At 38.0% G+C, this 15,360-nt stretch overlaps 1 protein-coding gene across 1 annotated transcript in view; it reads left to right on the forward strand.

The window, feature by feature from the left end:
• Positions 1-197: 197 nt before the first annotated feature.
• SLC35A3 (solute carrier family 35 member A3) overlaps positions 198-15,360 on the forward strand; it is a 21,051-nt gene continuing 5,888 nt past the window's right edge. Inside the window, exons 1-7 of the mRNA XM_031057916.1 lie at positions 198-205; positions 9,724-9,928; positions 10,770-10,924; positions 11,020-11,142; positions 12,259-12,430; positions 14,474-14,592; positions 15,075-15,208. Of these exons, the coding sequence (XP_030913776.1) occupies positions 9,742-9,928; positions 10,770-10,924; positions 11,020-11,142; positions 12,259-12,430; positions 14,474-14,592; positions 15,075-15,208 (890 nt within the window). The 5' untranslated portion in view covers positions 198-205; positions 9,724-9,741. The remainder of the gene's footprint in view (positions 206-9,723; positions 9,929-10,769; positions 10,925-11,019; positions 11,143-12,258; positions 12,431-14,473; positions 14,593-15,074; positions 15,209-15,360) is intronic.

Consider the following 15,360-nt stretch of genomic DNA (forward strand, 5'->3'; position numbering starts at 1 on the left):
GGGACCTTTGGGGTTAGTGGATGGGGCGGGGAGCAGGGCTGTGGGAGCAGGCACGGGAGGGAAAGCGTGGGATTGAAGGGACACCGAGAGAAATGGTTGGAAATGGAGCGGTTTGGGCAAGAGGGAGGAGAGGGTGAAGTTGGAGTTGCTGTGGGGAAGCGGCCGTGTGTGAAGTTGGGAAGGCGCAGGATCTGCCCGGAGCTGTGTCAGTGCTGCTGAGGTTGTGACTGCCTTGCTGGTGCTCCGCTGAGGAGATGCTCACTATGCGCGATGTGGTGCTCCATGTAAAGTTCACAGAAATGCACATTTTACAAGTATTTGCATGGTTATCATAATTTTATACCAAGTTTTTGAAATGAGAAACGCTCTAGTGGTACAGCACTTAGGAATTAAGCGGAAACTCAGAGGATAGAAAGATAACAAATGTAATAGTGCATATAATGGAATAAATTGAAAGATAAAAGATAAATATCAGAAGGTACCCGAAGTTGTTTTGTTTTATTAAATCCTATAAACTGTGTTTTAAACCAGAGGGAGGAAGACTTGGATTCCAGATAAAATATTTTAAGGTAATGATTGTGTGAAGAAGACTGACATAGCTTTGAGCAAAAGAGGGGTGTGTTATTTGGGACATAAAGAATGTATGCAACAAACCTTTCTAAATCTGAGTGAGCACTACAGTGGGAAATTTTATTTTTCATGGTGGTTTCTACATAGGAGGATTGGGATCTAAGACAACGTTTGCTTTTTAAAGACCATATGTGCAGAATGACAAAGTGGGCCTTGGAATTAACATTAGGTGATGGACTGCTTTTCTTGAAATCTGTGGGGTTGCCTCTCTCCATAGGCACTCTCTCCACAGACACTGCACTTGACTTTCCAATGTGCTCACCGAGTTGAGCTACAGACTGCTGGGTGAGTTTGAGGTAGGTGACAGTTGTGAAGAAAGTGATTTACAATAGTCTCTCCCTCTGGAAACTGTTGTTCATTATTCCCTTGTACATTGTTAGGCATTGTGAGAAGAACTTGTGGTTGAAAATCACAGTTCTGGGCGATAAGTATCCGTTGGTTTGGGATGCATGATGTTCTGGTTGGTAGAAGTAGTATGTGTAGCAAAAGTACTGGTTTGGGGAAGGACTGGTTTTAATAAGTATAAATTTGCTTTCTTTAGAGCAATGTATTGTTAGGAGTAACTCTGCCTCCAACAATCCCACAGGCTGCCTACACAGCCTAATTCCTTATTCAGGTAATGCTATTGTTTGCAACAACGAGAAAAAGGCAGGGATCATCTGTGCCAATTACCTGTGGAATTCAAGTCACATGTCCCCTTAAACCAGTTCTGGATTTGGCAGTGTTCAGGGAGCACAACACATACTTATCTTTGGAACAGGCTTGCTAGACACAGTTATTCCTCCCAGACTGTTCTTGAATTGCTCACTGCCTGGGCTTATTCTTCACTGGTTACTTCAGTTCCCATCGTATTGAAGCTCCTGTGTGGGCTGCGTGCCTTTGCTGGAGCTCAGGAGGCTGCACAGCTGGATCACATCAATGGAGGGTGTCTCTAGATGGGAGGAGAGATTCTTAACCTCTGAACTTCTCAGGATCCAGCATGATAATGTCAGATGGTTCTGAGTTAGGAGTTCACTGGATTTCTGAACATTGTCTTACATTTGCCACTGGATTTCTGAACCTTGTCTTACATTCAGTGCAGTTCAGTTGTCTCATTTTATTTGTAATCACTAGCATGCTGCAATGCCTACAGATTGGTTTTCCCTGGAGGATCTAGTTTGTGTTATTCTACTCCAAGTAGGTCACCTTGACTGAGGTGTTTGACACACTGTGTTGCCTTGAGCACCCAGACTTGATTTGTAATTCATAAATAGCATAAGTGTGAGCTGCAGCTGAACCCCAGCTGGATTCAATGTTCAGTCTTTCAGCACCTTAAATCAAGCTCCTTCATTGGCTTGATACGTCTGCAGGAGCTGCATTCCAGCAGTCCCTTGGTTCATGGCATTGCACCCCTGTGTGCTTGAAGAGGGGTGGGCATTTGCACTGAAACTGAGAACTGAATGGCTCCTTGCTTGCAGAGGCTGAGTGTGGCTGCTGGGATCTATCTGTGCTGTGATCTATATAATGAGCACAGTGTATGTACTGTGTGAAAATGAGATGCAGTTCAGGCAGCTTGTATCAAATTTCTGTGCTGGCAGGCAGTTTGGCTTAATGACTGTTATGTCAATATAAAACTATTGCACTACTGGGCAGAGTTGAAGTCTTCATCTTACAAAAAATGCTGGTGTTAACATTTAGTTCAATGAGGGCCTGAATTTCCGGAATGCAGAATATTTGTACTCAATATGTGATTTGTATAATATTCATCAAACCAAATTTTCATCAGCCAAAAAAGTGTGATCTCTGGATTCTTATGTCTGGTGTAAAGGATAAGGGTGGTGGGCTTAAAGAGCACTTAGCCACAGATTCCACATTTTAAGATTCACAATGCTTTACTCTTCCTGCGTGATACATAGATTAGAATGCTGTTTTTTTCCCCACAAAAGAAAGAAACAAACAGGAAACTTATGGGAGCTCATAAAACAACTCGCCCACGTTCCCTTTCTGCTCAGTTTTCTGTCATGTAAGAAAACCTTGCCTGAGTCCCAAGGAATTTATAGCATTCTCTGAAATGAGACTTTAGTTTATAGTTAATATGGAATTGCATTCCCTTTGTTAAACTTGGCAGTGATGGAATTTCCTGGTTGAGTGATAAAAATGGCCAGTGAATTACTGATCCAGCCTCCACTATCTTTGGCAGAAGCCAAGGTTTTGGAGCAAAGTTGAGAAGAAATCATTGGTTGATCTTTAACAGTTACCATTTAATGTGTAACTGCTCTGAACCTAGGTGCACTTGCCAGTTTTGAAAACCATCTGCACGGTTTTAAAATGGCCACGAGTAGTGGTTTGACCCCAGCTGGCAGCTAAGCACCCCACAGACACTTTCTCACTCCCCCTGGTGGGATGGGGCAGACAATCAGAAAGGTAAAAGTGAGAAAACCTGTGAGTTGAGACATAGGCAGTTTAGTAGGTAAAGCCAAAGCTGCACATGCAAGCAAAGCAAACCAAAGCATTTTTTTACCACATTGCATGGGAATGTGTTCAGCCATCTCCAGAAAAGCAGGGCTCCAGCATGTGGAACAGTGACATAGGAAGACAAACAGCATATTCTGAACCTTGTCCCTCGTTGTTTCTTCCAGCTTTATGTAGTGAGCATGACTCCATATGGTCTGGGATATATCCCTGCAGTCTCTCGAGGTCAGCTTTCCTGGCTGTGCTCCTCCCAACTTCTTGTGCATTCCCAGCCTCCTCACTGGTGGGGGGAGGCAGAAAAGTGTAATTCCTGCTCAACAATAGTAAAAACGTCCCTGTGTTGTCAGCACTTCTCAGCACAAATCCCTAACACATCTCCCTGCCAGCTACTGTGAAGAAAGTGAACTCTACCCCAGCCAAAGCAGCACACGAGATACGGTTGTGCCTAGGGAGCAAGGTGACGTTGCAGGAGCAAGGTCCTGCAGTGATCTGCTGTGTTCTACTTGATCACCTTGTCTTTAAAATACCATTTGAATGCAGTTATGTTTTTACTTCTTTTCAGTAAAGATTTTTTTTTAATGTAAATTGAGAAATTGGAAATACTGCCTTAAGGAAACTTTCATATGACAAAAAAACTTTGTTCCTCAGTTTCTGTCAAAGAGTAAGGAACAGAGGATTTGCTTTTAACCACACTTCTGAAGAATTGTACAAACTCCAAGAGAAGCACAGTTTTGTTTTTTTCATAGTGTACTTAGTGCACTTTATAATGTCTCCAGCAAGAAAAATAAGTAACAAACTGGAAAACAAAAGAAAGAGTAAGGTAAGTTTTAAAATGATGAAGTTATTTGCAGTGATTTAGTTGCAAAATGCCAGGTATTTGGGGAGGAACAGCTGACAATTGTAGATAACTTATGGGAGGGATCAAATAAGAAACCTGTTCACAGTATGAGGAAAATGGAAAACCTAGTAGTGACATTTTAAAATGAGAAATACAAAATATTTAGGACATGCATTACAATTACAGTGACATGACAGATTTCGTCTTTTGGTGGTGTGGGGTGAAAGAAATGTATTGTCAAATTTTAGCAGTCCAAATATGGCAGTTAAATTATTTGTGTGTCTGTAAAATCTACTTCAGAATGCAGTTCAGCAGCACTTAACTAGATTTGGAGAGGTCTATGCACCCTCTGTACCATGTGGGATATTTGTCATAAAATCACAGAATGGTCTGGGTTGGAAGGGACCTTTAAGATCATTTGTTTCTGACTCCCTGCCCTGAGCAGGGACACCTTCCATAGACCAGGTTGCTCAAAGCCCATCCAACCTGGCCTTGAACACTTATGAGTAATGGAGTTTCTCCAGTTTCTCCAGTTCTCTGGGCAGCCTGTTCCTGAATTAGCCCAGCCCACACCCAGGCCCTTGCACTTGGCCTTGCTGAACTTCAAGAGGTTTCTTCCTTCCATTTATTTCTATACTTAAAGTATATGTTGTATTTTATACCACTTCTGATAAATACAAAGCTATATTCACTCAAAAAATCTTTATGGAATAGAACTTTCTCTGAGGAATGTAGTTGTGTTGCAGAAAATGATGTTACTTGTGTGTTATCCAGCACAGGGAAGAGGGCAATGTGTGTAGAAAGTAAGTAAAGCATAGAAGGAATTTTGATAAAGATAGTTTTTTCAGGTTCTGTGAGTTCTCTCTTACTCCACTTTCTAGTTGGGCTTTTCCTTTGTTGACAGCTTATTGTATTTGTATAGGTGTGGTGTTAGCACTAGGTTCATATTTCACTGGAGAAATATGAGAACACCATCCTGTTTCTTTAATCTCTTATGCTAACTTTAAAGCAAATGCTCAGGAAGTGTGTCCATACACGTACCATTGGAATGACACAGAGGCAGATTCAATCAGTGTTTATTTTTCAGCAGACCCCATATGGAGAATTTGTTGTAGTAGCACAGAAAATTTAAACTTTGCCTTTGGCAGTTTTGAGAGGCTGGTTGTCTACTTCTGTGTTGGGCTTTGCATTTTAACTGATTCACTGCTCAACCAATAAATGCATTTTATTGGTTGAGCAATGTTAAACTGATTAGTCATAAAATGGAATAAGACCTGAGAAAAATAACTCCTGTAACTTGGCCTTTTTACTCTAAAAAACTGTCAGCAGTAAAAACATTTCACAGCTAGGCTGGAAGGAATTTAATTCATCTAATGACATCACTGTGAAGATTTGGAGCATGATAATAATTAGTTTATTTTTCTTTTTTTAAATTAAACTTTACTTGTGATGGGGTATGGAGAAGTAAAGAAGTAGTTGCCAGTAGAGGTTATTTTTGTCAAATCTTTTGGTGAATTTAACTTACTTTTTTGTTGTGAGACTTGCTGGAATTTACTGTTAGTTTTTTTCTTGTCTTTAATCTACTTCTTCCAATAATGTTGGGGGCTCAGAGTTTTTCCTCTAAGTTTCTCTGATACTCCCTGTAATTCTGATTTTGAGTCCTTCTACAAAGATTTTGAGTCCTTCTACAAAGTTAAGAATAGAATTAGTTCATAAACTAATCCTTAATTTTGTGCAAAATTTTGCAACAGTAGATACTTCTACAGCTGAAAACTTCAGAAGTTTATACCATCAGATCTTTAAAAGTCAAAATCTTAAGGTTAAGAAAAGTCCCATAATCTTAGTGCTCTGTAGTAAACACTGAATAATATCAAGGAGTTTTGGTGTGCTGTTCATTAAGTCAAATTGATTATGGCCTAGTTTCATCTGCAAATATTAGAATTTGCCATTACTTTAGGAGGGAAAGTGTAGGGATGAAATAAAAATAAAATGTAAAATATTGAGTTTTAGCCTGGGTTGGTGGTATTACAAAGGGAGATGAAAATCTGCAAGTCAGAAATGTATTCATTTTTGAATTAATATTATGAGATGGAAATATATGATTTTCCACTTTAAAAAAACTGCTTCTTTTGAAGAGTTATTCTTCAGACTTTGGGCAGTATGGTACTTTGAGCTGAAGGTATTACTTCCTGTATAGATTGCTTTGCTTTGGTTTGTGTTCTGAAAACCTTTCCAGCATCCTTCTCCTTTTTACTTTCAAGGAGAACAGCTCTTCACATAGAATCCAAATTTTATGCAGCTGTGAGTACTGAATCCAAATGTTCCGTGGCTGTAAATGCCACCTTGGCTTCCTGTGTACTGGCTCCTGTGTGGGCTGCCTTCCTCGTGGCTGCAGGGTGTGGCTCTGGCACACCTAAGAAATGACGCAGAAAGAACTGATTTTTTAACATAGACTAACAGAAGAGAAGAGTAACGAGCCCAGTCCCTGAGATGAGTTTAGTATTATAGTCAGGGAACTGCAGGTCCTTTGCACATCCCAGTGTAAGGTGCAGTTCAAAAGACAGAGTTCATGTCATCACTCAACTTCCAGTCTTTGAATGAGCAAACCTAAATCTCAGTTTTCAACCAGATTTATCCTGCAGAGTACTGAGCAGTGCATCCAAAGTCCAGTGAGAAACCTGAATTGTAGCTCTGTACAGGAAATTCAGTGGGAACTTTGATACCATTGTTGGTTTAAGACAATCCAGATGTGGGCTGTTACTGAAGGCAATAGTTCATTTGTTCTGTGACTGCACAGGCTGCTGCTGGGAGGGTAGCAGGAACTCCTGGCTACAAGTGAGCTCTTACACCTCTGATAGTCACCTGTAAATCTAAAGGTGCTATGAGACTGCCGTTGAAGGCAGCCCAACTCTTTAAAGTTCAATATCTTGCTCCTTTTGTGGATTGTTCCCATATTGCAGGAGAGGTCTGTGAGCTGATAAGTTTCTCTTTTAAAAGAGAAGGGACCAGGAGAGGTGATGAGGTGTTCTGTGTGCTTAGGAGTGATTATATTATTGGCATGTGTACGTTTCAGAACTCTAGTTCCTGCTTGGTGAACCAGCTTGTAAGTGCAGCATGAAACTTCACAGACTTGCTGTCTACAAGCCTGTCTTGTTGACCACTGACAGGACAACTTTTAAAAAATACCCTTATTTCAGCTATCATGCTGGACACTTAGGTTCCCTTCTATGTGCACTTTTGGAACTCTGAAATGCATTTGTGATTTCCTTGCATTAGCAGGAAATATTTCCTGCTACTGGTACCTTTTGGAGATACATTGTTTGGAGAAAGTTCCCTTTTTCTATCATGACTTCCAAGGAAGAGAAGACAGAAGTTAAAAATAATGATGTGGTATGCATTCTTTATGGCTTTGTTTATGGGCTTATCAAAGTGTTGTGCTTGTTGGTTTATTTTCATGCTGAATGCTCTAGTACTTGCTCACTAGCATACTTGTGATTTACTTTTAAAATTACATTTTACGCTGCTTCATAAATAGATGATTGTATTTTACAAAGAAATTAATGTGAACGTTATTTTTAATATTACTATCTGTTTTGAAGGTTACAGAATTGATATCTGATGATTTTTAACATTGGTAAAACCCTTTGTCATTTCACAGGCTGACAGAATGCAGAAATTTGGGTTCGAGTCAGGAGGGATATGTGTGTTCAAAAGCATTTTGACAACTGAAAACAAACAAACAAAAACAACCAGAAACAAGTTTAAAAACCTACAACTTAAAGTTCTAAGGACTTCTCTGTATATATGCTTTCATGAAATTTTTGTCTTAACAATATGTTGCTCTTTATTTCCAGTTTTTCAGGTTTGAATACTAAAAAATGAGGTAGATGGGAACAGTGAAAGAAATTGTTTGTTCAAGTTGGCTCACATAAATGTCAGTTTTCTCTGGTATCATAGGCAAGCCTTTTAGTAACATTCAGTTCTGTGTCTTCTCTCAGTAGGTTTTTTTTTCTTTACCTTTTTTTCCCTCTGTGTTGCTGGTACCTCTCCAGAAAGCATGGTCTCTGAATGTGCATGTCACTTCATCACTTTGCAGGAACTGTTCTTCTTCTCCTAGTTCTTCTCAGCTGTAGCAAATTTATGCATCAGAGTTGTTGTTCTTCAACTAGCAGATCATCTCAGTTTTGTTGTTTAGGATGCATGATTCCACAGTTAACACCCTCATGTAATGGATTATTTCACCAGAACCAGTGGAAAACAGCAAATCTTGAGTATTGTCTGCAGCTTTCTTCTCCTTCATAGTTTATATTTCTGTCTGATTCATATTGCTCCAGTGCAGTTGCATCTTTAGTATTTGTTTCTTCAGGAGTTAAATGAGATTATAGTTCATACAAAAGTATCTCCTATTAAGATTCCGTAATGAAGCCTTGTGTGTTTCTTCCTTAGTTTTGGCATCCTGGCATCTTTTTCTTCTTTACTTGCCAGTATGCTTTTACAAATATTTTTACAAAGGCATGATTTTTGAGATGAACAATTTTATTGTGTAGGATACAAGTGTGTACTTCATATCTTTGTGGCTGTTGATAATTCACTCCTGTTTGCAGGTTACTGCAATGTCTTTGAAGTGTTGCATAGGTAATAATTTGACTTTGAATATTTGACCGGAGAAAATCTATAAATGCTTAGAGACAAGATAAGGACAAATCAGAAATATTTGAAGTGTTTAGCTCTCCAAATGTCTACAAAACCAGCAATGAAATGCATCTCAAGCTAGAGAAATGCAGTTAGCAAGAAACTGCTTCAGTTCTAGCCACAAATACTTAGAGGTACCAGCACATCCTTGAGCAGTGTGGACAAAGCTGTAGTTAATGAGTCAGAAGTTGTGTGCCTGCTGGTGTAAAACATGAGGACAGCTCTGCCATATGCACCCAGCAGCTGGGCTGTGTCTTGACTTCTGAAATTGAGAACTACATGCATTGTCTTGGCTTGTTACTCTTCCTTTGCTTGTAAACATAGTTGTTAACTTCTAGTTATTGATTTAGCTTTGACATTATAAAAAATGGCTCTGTTTTTGAATAAATGGGCAATGAAGGGAGTAGAAGTTAATCTTTTATAGAAAGCATTAGTTTCTGTGTATGAAAGTTCTTTATATGAAGCATAACAAAAATTATATGATAGTCTGAGTAGCAGCAAGCTTTTTTTATATCTCCTTGTCATATATTGTGCTTGCAAAATAAAATCCTTTAAACTGGTGACAAATTGCAAAGAAAACTGCATCAACATGGTAGAGATGAGGATGGTACAGCTGTACCAACATGAAGTTTGTGGTAGTCAGTGCAGCCTGAGAAAGCAGTTGCAGTCGCCTAGTCATCTATATTCAATGAATTTTTTTCTGGGCAGGATAATCAGCAGGACAGGTTTAGTGCTGCCTCCCCTAAAGCTTCTCCATCCCATGTCTTCCTCTCCAACTCTGCTTTCCCACAACTCTGCCTTCCCTTCACTGCCAGCCATACCTCTCATTCTCATTTAAAGCAGCCCAACCCTCACCCTTCTTTTGCTGGCACGGTGCCACCTGGCAAGGCAGAGGCTGCAACCTGACAGCCTTGGGAGAGCTGGAAGAGTGGGAAAATCTCTTCAGTCTGGGAACAGCTCACTGCAGCAGGAGCACTGGGCATTCTGCTGTACCCCAGCAGAAAACATTTCACCTTGAAAATACCTTCTGAGCCTTCACCTACATAAAGAAATCAGTGACTCCCAATATCTGCAATATTACCTTTGGGTTTGTTTCTTTTTTTCTGTTTCAGAAAGGAAAAGGTCAAGAAATGTCTGCCAATTTAAAGTACCTTTCCTTGGGCATCCTGGTTTTTCAGACCACAAGTTTAGTGTTGACCATGCGCTATTCTCGGACGCTGAAAGAAGAAGGACCTCGTTACTTATCCTCTACTGCAGTAGTTATTGCTGAACTTCTGAAGATTTTGGCCTGTGTTCTATTAGTCTACAAAGACAGCAGTATGTGTCAAATTTTGCACCAAGTAATTTTCCTAATCAATATGCTGTATTGTAGTGGCAACTGCAAAGCAGCCATGTGAGTACAGGCATACAACAAAGCATTTCCCTTCTCCTTGTATAAGAAATAGTCTTGGAAAGACAGTAATCATACTGCGTATTTGCTTGAGAGAATGGATACTGAAGAGGGCAGGAATGAATTTTATGTTAACATCTCAAAGTTTGTGTTTTCTCAGGCATTTTAAGAAATCTGTATGTAGAAGTAGGAAAAAATGAAAAGCTTCAAGTGTGTCCAAAGGATGAATGATAATTTAGAAACTGGTGATAAACAGCAGATGCAGAAGGGAAGAAGCAATTTCATTGTTACAGGAAGAATCATAGTTTAAAGCTAAAAAAAAGAAAACTATATTCACATTTACTCTAGTTTTTATTTTGTATATTTAAAACTGAATTTATCTGGTTTCCATTTGATTTTCAACAGCTTAAAAATGTCATTGTCTATTCATAAATATTGATGACTCTGTAGGGTTCTAAATGTGCACTTTTTAGGTGGTACTCTTTGATATATTAAGTTATTCATAGAGTTTCAATAAGTTTAACTCAAATTATTTTGAATAATTGTTTTCATTCTGATATTCCAGGCTGCAGGAAGACACTTGCAGGCATATTTCCATAAGGAAATATACAAGGCCTGTGAAACAAGCATAGATGGTATTTTCAGGTCTTGGTGTAGTGATAGCTATGAAAAGGGGCAACAGTTTAAGAACAGAATATTGCTGTTTCTCTTTTTTCCATTACTTTCCTTTTAGTGAATGTCTATTTCTTTTATTGTTTCTTTGCGTAGAATGCAATTTACGGACTCTGAACAGAGTGCTACGTGATGAAATCCTTAACAAACCCATGGAAACCCTTAAACTTGCTATTCCTTCAGGAATTTACACTCTTCAGAACAACTTGCTATATGTAGCATTGTCGAACCTAGATGCAGCCACATACCAGGTATTGCATATTTGGAATTCTCTGTAAGTTTAAAAAAAAAAAAAAACAACCCATGAATTGTGGCATGGTAGTAGTAACTGTTCTGGTTCTTCTAGGTTACATATCAACTGAAAATTCTCACCACAGCATTGTTTTCTGTGTCCATGTTGAGCAAGAAACTGGGTGTATACCAGTGGCTGTCACTAGTAATATTGATGACAGGAGTGGCATTTGTGCAGGTAAATATTAGCAGGTGATTTGTGGGGTTTTAATGTGTTTATTCAAGAAGCATGGATTTCTATACTGATTATCCAGCTTTCTGATTCTACCAGCTGCACACGAGCACCAGAGTATAGTCAGGAGCTACGAATCACAGCTGGCCAGGTCTGGAGGACACCAGAAGTGGTTCAAAGGCAGAAGATAACACCTCTTTTGCAACCCAGTGCTCTACTATAGAATGTGACAGGGCCTCTGGAGCAACCTGCAAGTAATAATGATAGCCATTTTATTAGCACATTTCTTCAGGCATTAGGAATTCAGAGATCTTCTTGCCAGTACAGGCTGTGTTCACTTTGTCATATGGATTCAGCATGGCAAATTTACTTTGGACTAATTTAAAAAACTTAAATTGGCCTCAGTTCTCAATAGTGCAGGTATCAGAGTTCATAGTTTTCAGAGGACAGGATCATAGGAGAGACTATTCTAAGAATTTTTAGCAGATTTTAGTATACCTGGAAATCTTTTATTTTAAAATTTAAAGATTTGGAAAAAAGATACGGTGATTAAATTCAATAATGAAAAATGAGAACAAAATACTCTGACAGTATTTAACAGACTCCTCAGAAAGTTTTTGTCCATGGCATTGCATTTTATTCAGTTAGACTTAGACACATTGCAAGATTTAACTGGTCTGCACAATCACCAAAGAGGGGCATATGAAAAAGACAATTCATCCTACCTTAAAGACAGCTGGTGTAAGTAGTTTCCTAACTGTGCTTATATTTGTAAGGTAAACAACTGTTGGATGGCACAAGGTGGTGGCAGAGAATGACTATGATAAGTCATGCTGGGATTCAAAAACAGTTCTTGCTTATAAAATATAAATCCTGCAGCTGTTTAAATTAATGAGTATTCTCCCAGTTCTGGCACAATTTTACTCCTTACAGATACATAGGAAAATAATTGTAGCTTTGCAGTCCTTTAAAAGTATTTATGGTGCAAAATACAAAACTTTTCAAGTATGTGATTGTCTGTATTTAGTAACTGTTGCTGTTGGTGGAAAACAAATTTGCATTTTGTAGATTCTCATGACTTGATTTCATCAGTGAATTTTATGTAATTGTTTTTACATCCAGTGGCCTTCAGACTCTCAAGCAACACCTGCTAAGGAGCACTCAGCAGGATCACAGTTTGTAGGCCTGATTGCAGTTCTCATAGCGTGCTTTTCTAGTGGATTTGCTGGAGTTTATTTTGAGAAAATTTTAAAGGAAACTAAGCAGTCTGTGTGGATCAGAAACATTCAGCTTGGTAAGTTTAATTTTAATAATCTGTTAGAGATATTGCATTCTGAAGCATTATGACAATTGTGCAAAATAAATGTATTAATAAAAAATACCACCAACATTTTAGTATGCTGCATATATGTTATTTTAAAACCAAAAGTCAAATTCTGCTAGAGGGGATTATAGCCATTACTTTCTGATTTCAGTCTAGTTCTTGATTTACTTTGTTAATAGATCAAGATAATGTATGTTTGTGCAGAAACTGTTAATTGAAATTTTTTTACTATTTTTTAGAGAATATAGGAATATTAAAAAAAATACATTTCCAAGTCAGTGTTTTGAGATGTTTTAAAATTAACGTATTTTTTTCTCTCATGCCTGGGTAGGCAGCTTTTTGTATTAAAAATGCAAGCTATAAAATCTGCTTTGTTTGTGAACAAAGTGGAAGTAATTATTTACTGTTGTTTCAATACCAAAGGTCAGTTTCTTTTGTGTGCATAATCATTGAGGAGAGGCATATGGAAAAGACCAGTTCATCTTAACTATTTGTACAGCTGTACCTACAGTGCACCTATCAGTGTGCATCACCTTATATTCACATCACCTATATTAACATATATTAACTATATATTAACCACTCTAGTCTTCACCTACCTTTTGTAGGCAAAAACTATTTATGGCATATTTGAATGAGTGCTCTGAGCAGAATTTGACCTTCCCAGCACCTTAGGATGGACTAGGGATCAAATCCACAGTGTAAAGTTAAGTCATGAGATGTTTCAGTGGATCAGAGCTGTGTGGTGAGTCTGGTAGAATGTAGCACAGTACTATAAGAACAGGAGATGGTGTGGCTTCTTTTGTAATTAGTTAGTTGGTCAATAAGCCATCTTTTTTTCCTTTATTTTCCTACTACTGTATTTTAATTATAAATGGTTTCGGTTAAAAAAGCAGAAGTTAATTTTGAATACATTAAAACATTTTTACATGACCATAAGTGTTAGCCAGACATTCATAAGCAAGAGCTCTGAAATAAAGCTTTTCTTAAAACACAAGCAAAAAACCTGCATGTCCAACCAGGTTTTCATTTTCATATCCATAGACAATTATTAAAACTATAGAAAGTAATGGGAAAATAAATTAGAATTGTTTTAAAAATCAGTTTTTAATGCACATCAATACTATAATAAGGACGTATGAATAGGTTATTGTATTTCTTTATATTACAGATTAATTGGAAAATACAGGTAAATGGTTTAATCCGAATGATAACTACGTTTTTAATTTTGCCTACAAAAAGAATGATTTCTTGTCAAACAGAAGGTGTTATTTTGTTCAAAACAATTCTGGCTTTTTCAGATGCTGAGAAATGTGATGAAAATCACCTTATCACAGAGAAGCAATAGAAAAAAGTGTTGCCCCTTTCCTGCTCAGGCCTAGAGCAGACATCAGTCACAGAGTAGCTGCTTACATGCTCGAGGAATTAGGAAAAGGTTCCCATTTGATAGAAGAACAATGGACTCACCAAATTAAAAACTCCATAGTCTCACCTCAGATTCTGCTTTTGACATTAAGTCTCTACTAGTAAAAATTCATTGTGTTTGAGACTGGCTCAGGAGAATCCCATTTCAAAGATCCTTATCTGAATCAGCAAACTGCTAATTGCTGCTCCTGGTGTGCCAGCGACCTTCTATTCCACTGAGTGTTTTCCCTGTTTTTCTCTCCAGGTTATATAGGGTGACTTCAGCCTTCAGTCATGACTAGTTTCAGGAAAACTGAAATTGCATTTAAGTGAATTTTGCTATATGCCATAAACAAAAATCTCTCCATTCCAGTAGAAAGTAATGGAAGATAAGTATATAAGGGTATCTTTATGGAAACAATCAAAACTTGTTTCAAATGTGGAGAATAGCTTTTGAAAGAGAACAGCAAACTGATTGCATTTGGATGTGATGGTATTGCAAGTGACAGTCCAATTTTAAAATCAGAAATGCATGAGCAGCCTTTAAGGACAAAGAACCTGTTTGCGTGTTTTTCACCTGAAGCTTTTAAACCAATCTTGTACTTTCAGGGTTTTTTGGTAGCATATTTGGACTGATGGGTGTTTACATTTATGATGGAGAACAACTGTCAAAGAATGGATTTTTTCAAGGATACAATAAACTTACTTGGGTGGTGGTTGTTCTACAGGTGAGACCTCATATTGCATGTTTCTGTGAAGGCACTCAGAGATTTACTCTTCTATAAATAACTGGGGAAACTAATGGGTGTCCTTGAAGGTGCTGAGAATTCTACAGTTGAAACTCTGATTTATCATTATTATCATAATCGAAATGAAAATCTGGAAAGTATATAGCAAGTATGTGATTAAGTATTGTGCAAATTAAAAGCATGTAAGCATTATTTATTTTGTGATGTTTAAAATTATCTCTCTATATGCCCTTCCTCATGTGGTTAAAAATGTACAGTACAAGCATTTCCACTCATTTAGTGGTGGTAATGTGATCAACAATTTCTTTAATGGGGAAAGAACTACTCCTTCAATATTTATTGTCAACTGTACATATTCCTAATCTAAAATAAATGCTTTTCCTAAAGTAGGTGCATGGTGTCAAAACAAATGCTCTCAGTCAAATTATTAGTTTGTGAATCCAGACCTCCTATTTTTCCAGGCACTTGGAGGGCTGGTGATTGCTGCTGTTATAAAATATGCCGACAACATTTTAAAGGGATTTGCAACTTCTCTCTCCATTATACTGTCAACATTGATCTCCTATTTCTGGCTGCAAGATTTTGTCCCTACAAGGTAAGAATTATTTTCCACGTATACTAAAAAAAAATAGTTTAAAACTTACGGCTTACCAGATATAAATGCGAAAATAAATAAAAATAAACCCCATCCCAGCCACACTTTCGGAATGTCTAGGTCCAGCTTGCACATCAAAGTTTAGCCCCATC

This window comes from Geospiza fortis, unplaced genomic scaffold (genome assembly GCF_000277835.1).
Source record: "Geospiza fortis unplaced genomic scaffold, GeoFor_1.0 scaffold403, whole genome shotgun sequence".
Classification (NCBI taxonomy): Eukaryota; Metazoa; Chordata; class Aves; order Passeriformes; family Thraupidae; genus Geospiza; species Geospiza fortis.